The sequence below is a fragment of the Pristis pectinata genome, chromosome 37, assembly GCF_009764475.1.
Source record: "Pristis pectinata isolate sPriPec2 chromosome 37, sPriPec2.1.pri, whole genome shotgun sequence".
Lineage (NCBI taxonomy): Eukaryota > Metazoa > Chordata > Chondrichthyes > Rhinopristiformes > Pristidae > Pristis > Pristis pectinata.
In genome coordinates this window covers 10,777,499-10,788,983 of record NC_067440.1, presented here as the reverse complement: position 1 = coordinate 10,788,983, position 11,485 = coordinate 10,777,499, and the positions used below count along the sequence as shown (strand labels likewise).

General features: G+C 53.2%; 1 protein-coding gene across 1 annotated transcript; it reads right to left on the bottom strand.

The window, feature by feature from the left end:
• Positions 1–211: 211 nt before the first annotated feature.
• med11 (mediator complex subunit 11) lies at positions 212–8,125 on the bottom strand. The gene is given in 6 exon segments (XM_052044537.1): positions 212–827; positions 829–882; positions 3,098–3,133; positions 3,135–3,231; positions 6,618–6,744; positions 7,866–8,125. Coding segments are annotated over 6 exon segments (747 nt in total). The 5' UTR covers positions 7,945–8,125; the 3' UTR covers positions 212–473.
• Between the last annotated feature and the right edge of the window lie 3,360 nt (positions 8,126–11,485).

Below are 11,485 nucleotides of genomic sequence, written 5' to 3'. Positions count from 1 at the left end.
CCCCACCCTGCCCCTCCCCCTAGCCCCTCCACCCCTTCCCCTCCCCCGAGCTCCCTCCCCCAGCTCCCCCCAACCCTCCCTTCCACCCCCAAGCCCTCCACCATTCCCCTCCCCCGGCCCCCCTCCAACCCTCTCTTCCCCACCCAGCCCCCTCCCCCTCTCCACCCTTCCTCCCCCACAGCCCCCTACACCCTTCCCCACCCAGCCCTTCCCTCCCCCCAACCCTTCTACCCCACACATCTAATCTCTTCACCCTGAACCCTCATTCGCCTGACCTCTGAAGGGGAGGGGAGAGAGGGACGGGCAAGGTGAGGGAGGGAGGGAGGGGCAGAGGTGAGGGAGGGAGGGAGGGGAGAGTTGGAGGGCCACAGTGAGAGAGGAATAGAGGGAGGGACAGGCAGGGGGGAACAGGAGGAGGGGCACTGAGCTGAGGGGGGCACCGTGGAGCAGGTCACGTGTTGAGGGAGGGGCCCTCAGTCAGTTACAAAGCTGGAAGCTGCCCCTCTGTCCTGCCCAGAGCTCTCCCACTCCCCCTCCCCCCCTCCCCCCCAACCCCCCACATTGTGAAGGGGACCCGCACCGTTCCAAGTGTTTGAACAGACCAAAAAGCAGCGATGAAGTAACCAGACCGTTGGCCAGGGGCCATGGCTGTGGAACACACACAGACGTCCACGCGGGGTGACAAGTCCCTGCCAAGGCGAGAAGCGAAGACAGAACAGACGGCGCGTGCAATCCCGGATCACGGCTGCTCCAACATTCTGGTCACAGGTCCTGGCCAGGTCCCGCACCTTGACGTGCGTGTACTCCACGCGGTTCACCGCCATCTGAGCATGCCTTCCGAGCTGAGTAGCTGGAACCTTCGTGAGGGCTGTCCCGTAGCACCTGGAGGGGTGGGGGTCAGACAGACGGGGATAGGGGCAGTGAGAGACACACACACAAACAGAGAGAGAGAGACACACACACACAGAACACACACACGGAGACAGAACAGACCACACACACCACAAACCAGAACAGAAAGTAAAAGAGATGGAGAGAGTGGAGAGAGAAAGAGAGAGAACACACACAGATAGTGGGAGACGAAGAAAGGTTGAGAGAGAGAGAGAGAGATACACAGAGCAGGAGACACACATTGACGGAGAGAGAGGAGAGAGAGAGAGAGAGAGATAATTTAGGGAGCACCTTTCACAAACCTCGGGACCACCCGAAGGCGAGTTACAGTTGATGAGATAGTTCCTGGAGCTTGAAACATGGTTACAAGCGTCCAAAGTACACCGGAGCATCGCCACACAGGGCCACACCGCAACGTGTCGGGAGCGAGGGAGGGGGGGCTGGTTTGGGGGGAGGGGGGGCTGTTTGGAGGGATGGGGCGGAGGGGAGGTAGGCTGAGGTGGTGTTAACTGATGGGGTGGCAAGAAATCAAGGGACGGCCAGAGAGCAGCGTTGGAGGGGAAGCAGAAACCCACCCTCTGCCCCTGCCCTGTCCTTCAAGGACTGGGATCCGGAGGGAGTTGGACCAAGTTCGCTTTAACTCCGTGAGGTAGGCTAGACTTCTCGAGCACTACTGTGGGATTTGAACCGGCGATTGCAGTAACAACCACTGTGCATCAAAGGCACCAGATGAGCAACAGAGTCATTACACACAGAAACGGGGCCCCTTCGCCCATCGAGTCCATGCCAATCACCTGCACGATCTCATTTTATTCTCCCCACATTCCCATCAAACCCACCCTCACCCCCACATACTACCCCTCACCCAACATACTGGGGAAGAGTTAACCCACCGACCCCCGCATGTCGTTGGGATGTGGGAGGGAACGGGAGCACCTGGGGGGAAGCCCACGGGGTCACAGGGAGAACGTGCAAGCTCCACACACACACACACACACACACACAGAGGCAGCGCCGGAGTCTGGGAATCGAACCTGGGTCACTCTCCCTGTCTCCCTCACAACTGTCTTTCACAGAACCTGGACAGCTTTAAGGGAGTTGACCAGACCACGCAGGAGATGTCAAACTACAGTCCCGCTCATACCATCACGGGCACAACCCTCCCCCCACCATCAAGGACATCTTCAGAGGGCGGTGCCTCAAGAAGGCAACAATCCATCATTAAGGATCCTCACAACCCCGGGACATGCCCTCTTCTCGTTACTACCATCGGGGAGGAGGTACAGGAGCCTGAAAACCCACACTCAACGATTCAGGAACAGCTTCTTCCCCTCCGCCATCAGATTTCTGAACGGTCCATGAACACCACCTCGTTATTCCTCTTTTGCACTAACTATTTATTTTTGGTATCATAGTAATTTTTATGTCTTGCACTGTACGGCTGCCGTAAAAACAACACATTTCACGACGTAGTCAGTGATAATAACCTGATTCTGATTTGTTTAGTTAGGTAGCGGGGAAATTACAGTTCTGGAGCTGTATTTAGACGCTCAGGGTAGTGTGACCATGGCAAGGAACCTTCATTGATGAACCTGACCTGCCCAAATACAGCCCAGAGACTCTACCCGCTGTGGGTCGCTCGGGATGGGATGGTTTGAGGATGGGAGGAGACATGGAAGACAGGCAGATGGGGTGGGGGTGGAGATAGGGTGGACGTGGAGGTGGAGGTGGGGGGTAGTTGGAGGATGGGGGGAGATGGAGGGAGGTGGGGGTAGAGGGGAGATGGAGGGTGGGGGCGAGGTGAGGTAGGGTGGTGGGAGATGGGGAGATGGGGGGGGATGGGGGAGGGGGTTAGGGTTGGGGTTGGGGGGGTGGGAGATGAGGGAAGGAGATGGTGGGAGATGGTGAGAGATGGAGGGTGGGGGGGAGGTGAGATGGGGAAGATGGGGTGGTTGGGGGAGGGAGTGGGGGGAAGGTGGGGTGGGAAGATGGGTAGGTGAGGTGGGGGGAGATCAGGAGATGGGGTGGGGATGGTGGGGAGATGGTGGGGGCAGATGGGGAGAGGATCGGGGTGGGGAGATGTGAGAGAGGGTTGCGGGAAGATGGGGGGTGGTGGTGGTGGGGGTGGGGGGAAGATGGTGAGGGGAAGATGGGGTGGTGGGAGATGAGGGAGGGAGATGGTGGGGGGGGGGGGGGGGGTGCCCACCTGGGTGAGGTAGCGGATCTGGCTGGAGAGCTCCATCCTCCACCCGCTGCACGGAGGCATTGAACTGGGAGGCGTGGCGGTCCAGCGTTCGTTCCGTCGGCTTCTCCTTCGACAATCTCCAGGATGGCGCTGGCCTGGGAGTGGGGGAGGGGAGGGGGGAGCAGAGGAGGACAGGTTAGAGCAGTTGAGGGAGGGGGAGCTAAAAAGAAGGAACTCTCCCTCCCCCTCCGTCACCCCACACAGGTGATGCCCCCCTCCCCATCATCCCCAACCAGAACATCTCCATCCCGAATCTCTCCGCGCCTCCTCCTTGCCCCACCCACCTGGAACCACTCTCTCCCCCCACCTACCCACAACCGTCCCGTCCCCCCTCACCCACCCAGAACCCCACCATCACCCCTCACCCACCGTCCCCCTCACCCATCCAGAACCCCTCTTTCTCTCCCCCTACCCAGAGCCCCTCCGTCTCTCCCCCACCCCACCCAGAACCCCTCTGTCTCTCTCCCCCCGACCCAAACCTCTCCAGCTACAGTCCCCACCACATTTCATGTTTCCTGACGACTTAGAAGGAGAGCCATTGTGCCTGTTCACCGATCAATCCCATTCCTCATCCTCTTGCCAACTACTCCCTCTCACATTCCCGTCAACTCCCCCCAGATTCTCATCCGGGCCGTGCCATCTTCTCACAGCTCCCATCGGGCAGGAGGTACAGGAGCCTGAAGTCCCCACACCACCAGGTTCAGGAACAGGCGACTTCCCTTCAACCATTCGGTTCTTGAACCAACCTGCCACAACCCTGATCACTACAATGGAATTTTTTGTTCTAATTGTGTTCTTTCTTGTAAAAATGGTGTATAATTTATGTTTGTCTTTCTTGTGAATGCTGCTTATCTGATGCTCTGTGCCTGTGATGCTGCTGCAAGTAAGTTTTTCATTGCACCTGTGCACACATGGACTTGTGCAGAGGACAATAAACTCGACTTTTGACCTCTCATCTATATCAATATCTTGTATTGGTTTGTTATTGTCACCTGTACCGTGGGAAAACTTGTCTTGCATACCGTTTGTACAATTCCAGTGCGTTGAGGTAGTACAGGGTAAAAACAATAACAGAGTAAAGTGTCACAGCTACAGGGAAGTGCATTGCAGGTAGACAATAAGGTGCAAGGTCACAACAAGGTAGATCGTGAGGTCAAGAGTCCATCTCATCGTATAAGGGAACCGTTCAATAGTCTTATCACAGTGGGGTAGAAGCTGTCCTTGGAGCCTGGTGGTACGTGCCCTCAGGCTCCTGATGGGAGAGGAGAGAAGAGAGAATGACCTGGGTGGGTGGCGTCTTTGATTATGCTGGCTGCTTCACTGAGGCAGCGAGAGGTATAGGCAGAGTCCATGGAAGGCAGGCTGGTGTCCGTGATGCGCTGGGCTGTGTCCACAACTGTCTGCAGTTTCTTGCGGTCCTGGGCAGAGCAGTTGCCGTACCAAGCTGTGATGCATCTGGATAGGATGCTTTCTATGGTGCATCAATAGAAGTTGGTGAGTGTCAAAGGGGGACATGCCAAATTTCTTTATCCTCCTGAGGAAATAGAGGCCGCTGTTGGGCTTTCTTGGCCGTGGCGTCTATGTGGTTGGACCAAGACAGGCTGTTGGTGATGTTCACTCCCCAGGAACTTGAAGCTCTCAACCCTCTCGACCTCAGCACCATTGATGTAGACAGGTGCATGTACACACGCCCCCTTTCCTGAAGTCAATGACCAGATCTTTTGATTTGCTGACATTGAGGGAAAGGTTGTTGTCATGACGCCATGTCCACTAAGCTCTCTATCTCCTTCCTGTACTCCGACTCATCTATTATTGAGATACGGCCCACTACAGGTGGTACCATCTGCAAAACCTTGTAGATGGACATTTACTCCATCTATATCCCTTGAAGACTCTCCGCAGCATCATAAGCCATCCAATCACCGACGTAGTTTGTGAACAGCCTTGGTCCCAGCGCTAATCCGCAAGGCAGCCCCACCAGTCACAGCCTCCGACCCAAAAAATGACCCACTTACTACTTTCTGCTTGCCTATCATTCCTCAAAACACCAGTACAGAGGAAGAAAGTCACAGGGGACCTTGTGTGGCACCTTCTCAAATCTCCTCTGAACGTCCAGGTGCATCAGTTCTGCTCGCTGGAACCTCAATTAAAATCCCAAAAGAAATTGGCAAAGTAATTTTCCGTTCACCTATCCACCTCGCCTTTGCTCAATACAATTATTCACGGCACACACTCGCGTTACAGAGGGTGGGGTCCAGTTCCTAGATAACCGTTGGGATCACAGTTTTTGTGGTAAAAATTTATTGTTCCTTTTGAATTTTATTTATTTATTTTTTTATCTCACATAAATTCCGTAGGAGCAAATTGTTATTCCGTACTTCAATTGTTTTGGTGGAGCCCCACGGAGGGGCAAATTTCTGTTCCCCAAACTGCTGTAACTAGGGGGGAGAGACACAGCATACATTCTGCTGCTCTCCTCTGGTTAAACTTGCCAGCAGTGACCCCCTTTTAACACTCTCCCCCTCCTTCCTTCAACATACATATGCTACCTTCCAAACTGTGGGAATTATTCTGGAATTCATGGAATTTTAACAACCAATGTCATGGAGTCACACAGCAGGGGAAACAGGGCCCTTCGGCCCAACTGGTCCATGATGACTAAGATTCCCACCTAAGCTTGTCCCATTGGCCCATATCCCTCTGAACCTTTCCTATCCATGTACCTGACCAAGCGTCTTTTAACTGTTGTTAATGTACCTGCTTCACCCACTTCCTCTGGCAGCTCGTTCCATATACGGACCACCCTTTGGGTGAAAAAGTGCCCCTCAGGTTCCTATTAAATCTCTCCCCTCTCACCTTAAACCTGTGCTCTCTAGTTTCTTGATTCCCCAACCCCGGGAAAAAGACTGTGTGCATTCACCTTATCTACACCCCTGATTTTATACACCTCTGTAAGATCACCCCTCATTCTCCTGCATTCCAGTGAATTAAAGTCCCAACCTGCTCAATCTCTCTCTCTATAACTCAGTCCCTCGAGTCCCGGCAACATCCTCATAAATCTCCTCTGCACTCTTTTTCAGCTCAACGGCATCTTCCTACAGCAGGGTGACCAAAACTGAACACAATATTCCAAATGCGGCCTCACCAATGTCCTGTACGACCGCAACACAACGTCCCAACTTCTATACTCAGTGCCCTTGACTGATGAAGGCCAGTGTGCCAAATGCCTACTTCACCACCCAGTCTACCTGTGACACCACTTTCAGGGAACACTGTACCTGTACTCCTAGGTCGCTCTGTCCTACAACACTCCCCAGAGCCCTGCCGTTCACTGTGAAAGTCCTGCCCTTCCTAACCTCACACTTATCCAAGTTTCCATTTGCCAGTCTTCGACCCACTGACCCAGCTGATCAAGATCCCTCTGTCATTCCTGAAAACAATTTTCACTGCCAATGTCACCACATATCTCAGTGTCACCTACAAATTGCTAGTGCATCCACCATCCTCCACAGTCACCAAGACCCCTGAGAGGCAGGTCCACTGGGTCGTGGGGATTTCTATGAGTCCTGCTAGATTACTCTTGCGTTCTGATCCCCGGTTCCTTATTTCTGTTTGCAGAATCTGCAAACATGCCAATCCTCAGCCCTACTGCTTTGTTTCAGGAACATTATAAACCTTTGACCCAATTATTATTTTTTTTTAAGTTCTTTGTCCGTCACAAGAAGACCACCTTTCCCCACTGGGGTTTTCTGCCGGAAGATAATGACCGTTCATTGTAAGCTGTGTGTTAATTCATTCAACGTTAGTTATTACTTGTTCCTTTTACACCGCTGGATTGGGGGGCACGGCCCCTCTCACGAGGGGCTGCAGATCCAGTTCCTAATTTGTTTGTAAATGTGCAACAGGGATTTTCATCTGAATCAGATTCTCGCTTCTGTTCCTCCTCTTTATCCTCTGCAGTGACTCCCCCTCGTACCCCCTCTCTCCATCCCTCAGACCGCTCTTTCCCCCCCTCCCTCACCCCTGTGCCCTCCTCCTCTACTCCCCTCTCCCTTCCCCATCCTTCCCCCCTCCCCACCTTCCTCCCTCCCACCCTCCTCACTTTCCCTCCTCACCCCCTCCCTCCACCTTCCCTTCCCCCTCCCACCCTCCCTCCCTCCTTCCCCTCACCTTCCCTCCCTCCTTCCCCCCCCTCCCTCCTTCCCCATCACCTTCCCTCCCCTTCCCCCTCCCCTTCTCCTCTTCCCCCTCCTCCCCTTCCCCCCCCTCCCCCCCTTCCCTCCCTCCTCCCCCCTCCTCCCCCCCCTCACCCCCTTCCCCACCTTCCCCCCTCCCCCTCCCTCCCCTCCTCCCCACCCCCTTCCCTCCCCCTCACCCCCTTCCCCACCTTCCCCTCCCTCCCTCCCTCCCTCCCCCCCTCTCACCTTCCCCCTTTCCCCTCCTCCAACCCCACCTTCCCCCTCCCACCCAATCTTTTATCTTATCCTCCTCCCTTTCCTCCCCACCTGCTTCCTTCCATCCCTCCTCCTCCCGCCAATCTTCCCCCTTTTCTTCCTCCTCTTGCTCCCATGTCACCCTCCCCATCCCTTCTCCCCTCTACCTCCTCCCCTTCCCTTTTCCTCCTCCTCCCTCGCCCTTCTCCCCTTCTCTCCTTCCTTCCTTCCTTTCCTCCTCCCTCCTCCTCCCTCCTCCCTCCCTCCTCCCTCCCTCCCTCCATCCCCCCCTGCACTCTGCAGAATGAGCGCGATCTCCTTCTCGACCTCCTCCAGGTTGCGGAGCTTCTCGTTGGCCGGCCCGTAGGTGCCCATGGTGGGTCGGAGGAGCCGCCGACTCTCGCTTTCCACTGCACTCGGTCGCTCGGCGCCTTCCGGATCAGCGCAAACCCGGAGAGGCGGCAGCGGCTCCCAAAACAGCGCCTCTCCGAGAGGGAGCGGGAGTGAGAGACGGGACAGAGAGGGGAGGGGGGAGGAGGAGGGGGAGGGGGGAGGTGGGGAGGAGGAGGAGGGGGGGAGGAGGGGGGAGGGTGTGTGAGGGAGGGATGGGGAGAGGGAGGGAGACAAAGGGAGAGGGAGAGAGTAACTGAGCGACAATGTAACCAATAGAAACAGTGTAACTGACATCTACAATGTAACCAATAGAAACAGTGTAACTGACAGCGACAATGTAACCAATAGAAACAGTGTAACTGACAGCGACAATGTAACCAATAGAAACACTGTAACTGACATCTACAATGTAACCAATAGAAACAGTGTAACTGACAGCGACAATGTAACCAATAGAAACAGTGTAACTGACATCTACAATGTAACCAATAGAAACAGTGTAACTGACAGCGACAATGTAACCAATAGAAACAGTGTAACTGACATCTACAATGTAACCAATAGAAACAGTGTAACTGACAGCGACAATGTAACCAATAGAAACAGTGTAACTGACATCTACAATGTAACCAATAGAAACAGTGTAACTGACAGCGACAATGTAACCAATAGAAACAGTGTAACTGACAGAAAGTGTAACCAATAGAAACAGTGTAACTGACAGAAAGTGTAACCAATAGAAAGTCTTTTTAACAGCGACAATGTTACAAATAGAAATTCTGTGACTTGTAGGATGACTGTAACCAATGGAAATATTAGATCAGAATCAGGTTTATTATCACTGACATGATGTGAAATGTGTTGTTTTGCGGCAGCAGTACAGTGCAAGACAAAAATCTATAAATTACAAAAATAAATAAGTAGTGCAACAGAGGAATAACGGGGTGATGTTCACGGGTTCATGAACCGTTCAGAAACCTGATGGCGGAGGGGAAGAAGCTGTTCCTGAATCACTGAGTGTGGGTCTTCAGGCTCCTGTGCCTCCTCCCCGATGGTAGTAACGAGAAGAGGGCATGTCCCAGATGGTGAGGGTCCTTAGTGATGGATGCCGCCTTCTTGAGGCACCACTTCTTGAAGATGTCCTCGGTGGCGGGGAGGGTTGTGCCTGTGATGGAGCTGGCTGAGTCTACAACCCTCTGCAGCCTCTTGCGATCCTGTGAATTGGGAGCCTCCATACCAGTGAAGCAACCAGTCAGAATGTTCTCCACTGTACATCTCTAGAAATTTGCAAGAGTCTTTGGTCACATACCAAATCTCCTCAAACTCCTAACGAAGTAGAGCCGCTGGTGTGCCTTCTTCGTGATTGCATCAATGTGTTGGGCCCAGGATAGATCCTCTGAGATGTTGACACCCAGGAAGCTGCTCACCCTTCCCACTGCTGACCCCTCAGTGAGGACTGGTGTGTGTTCTCCCGACTTCCCCTTCCTGAAGTCCACAATCAGTTCCTTGGTCTTGCTGACGTTGAGTGTGAGGTTATTGTTGCAACACCACTCAACCAGCCGATCTATCTCACTCCTGTACGCCTCCTCGTCGCCATCTGACAACAGTGGAGTCATCAGTGAATTTATAAATGGCGTTTGAGCTGTGCCTAGCCACACAGTCATGAGTGTAGAGAGAGTAGAACAGTGGGCTGAGCATGCATCCTTGAGATGCGCCTGAAACCTATAGGGGATATAACCGATAGAAATACAGGAGCTGACAGGTAGGATGTAACCAATGGAAACTGCAACTAAATAGGGAGGATGTAAATAGAATAAATATCATGAATAATCCTTCCAATGAGTTGGCCTTCATTCCTGATGCTATTTACCTTGGTGCATGCTTTTAAAGATTTTGTTTTCCTCTCTAACTGTAAGAAAAACTTGCATTTAACTTATCTCCTTTCATGACAGATTGTCAGCGGGGACAGTTGGGTTTCCCTGGCGCCTTTCACATCCCTATTAGGACCTATGGAAGACGTGAAGTACTTTTGAATTGTAGCCAAGGTTCAACGTAAGAAATGCAGCTTCACATTTACAGATAACAAATCCCACAATTTGCAAAGTGATCACAAACTGAAAACTTAAGTTTACGAAAGTGCTGAAAAATAATGGTAGAGAGACCTCCCCCACCTCACTACAAACAGCAGCTTCACAATCTTTTATATGCACTTGATAGGGCGGATGGCTCAATTTAATGTCTCAGACAAATTTGGCCCCCTCACACAGTGCGGCGCTCCCTCAGCTCCGCCCATCCCACTGCTTATTAAAAAAATTGTGTACTATAGTGGACAGGAGACATAATTTCACAATTTTCAGTGAGGCAACATGCATCATTTTCTCCAGATGGAAAGGAAATGATTCCTGAGTCCTCGCTGCTGGATTTTACCCTTTGAGTAGTTATTTTTGGTCGGGATCACTGGATTATTTAAAAAGCAGGGTGTTTCTACGCTTATATCAAAGGTTGACGTTTGGAGACGGTCCCCTGGAGAGGGGCGGGGCCAGGTTTACAGGTGGCCCCGCCCCACAACGTTTGACTGACACTTCGGGGAGAATTTGCAAACCTGTCGGTGAGGAGTTGGTCCCGCCTGCAGCAGCTGTTGCATCGCTGCTGCAGCTGTTGCATTGCCGCTGCAGCTGTTGCATCGCTGCATTCTAGCTGTTGCATCGCTGCACCCGGTTGTTGCATTGCTGCCTGCAGCATCCCTCCCTCCCTCACACACTCTCCCTCCATCACAGTCCCTCCCTTCCCCACTCTCCTTCCCTCCCTCTCCCACCCTCACTGCCTCCCTCCACCCTCCCTCACACTCCCTCTCTCTCCCTCCCTCACACTACCTCCCTCACACTCACCCCTCCCTCACCTTCCCTCCCTCCCCACCTTCCCTCACTCTCCCTCTCTCCCTCCTTCCCTCCCTCAACCTCCTTCACACTCCCTCCCTCAGCACGTCCCCTCCCTCCCTGTCTGTTTGCCTCACTTCCTCATTCCCTCCGCTCCCTCACACATTGCGTGGTCCGAATGCAGGTCAGGGGTATTGGTGCAGGTGGGCAGAAAAGTCAGTACGGGCATGATGGGCCGAATGGGCTGTTTCTGTGCTGGACAACTCAAAGAACAATGTATCAACTACCTCACCAGACACAGGACCTGGAGACATATCAATAGTTCGAATAATTTCCTCAGTGCCACTGCCCCGGTGATTTCAATTTCCCTGGGATCCACCTTCCCGTCCAATTCCCACGAGTAAAACTCTGATAATCCGGGATTTTCAGGACTTTGGTGGTGCTGGACTGACAGATTATCCAGACTATTGCATGTCTTTCCCATTGAGACCCAATCACCTTTAACTCAATTTTCCTTAGATGTTACGCGATGGCGTGATAACGTTTCCAGGTAACCCTGGTGGGTTTACAGGGATTGTGGGGAAGGGGGTCCCGGAGGGTTTACAGGGAGTGTGGGGAACAGGGTCCCGATGGGTTTACAGAGAGTG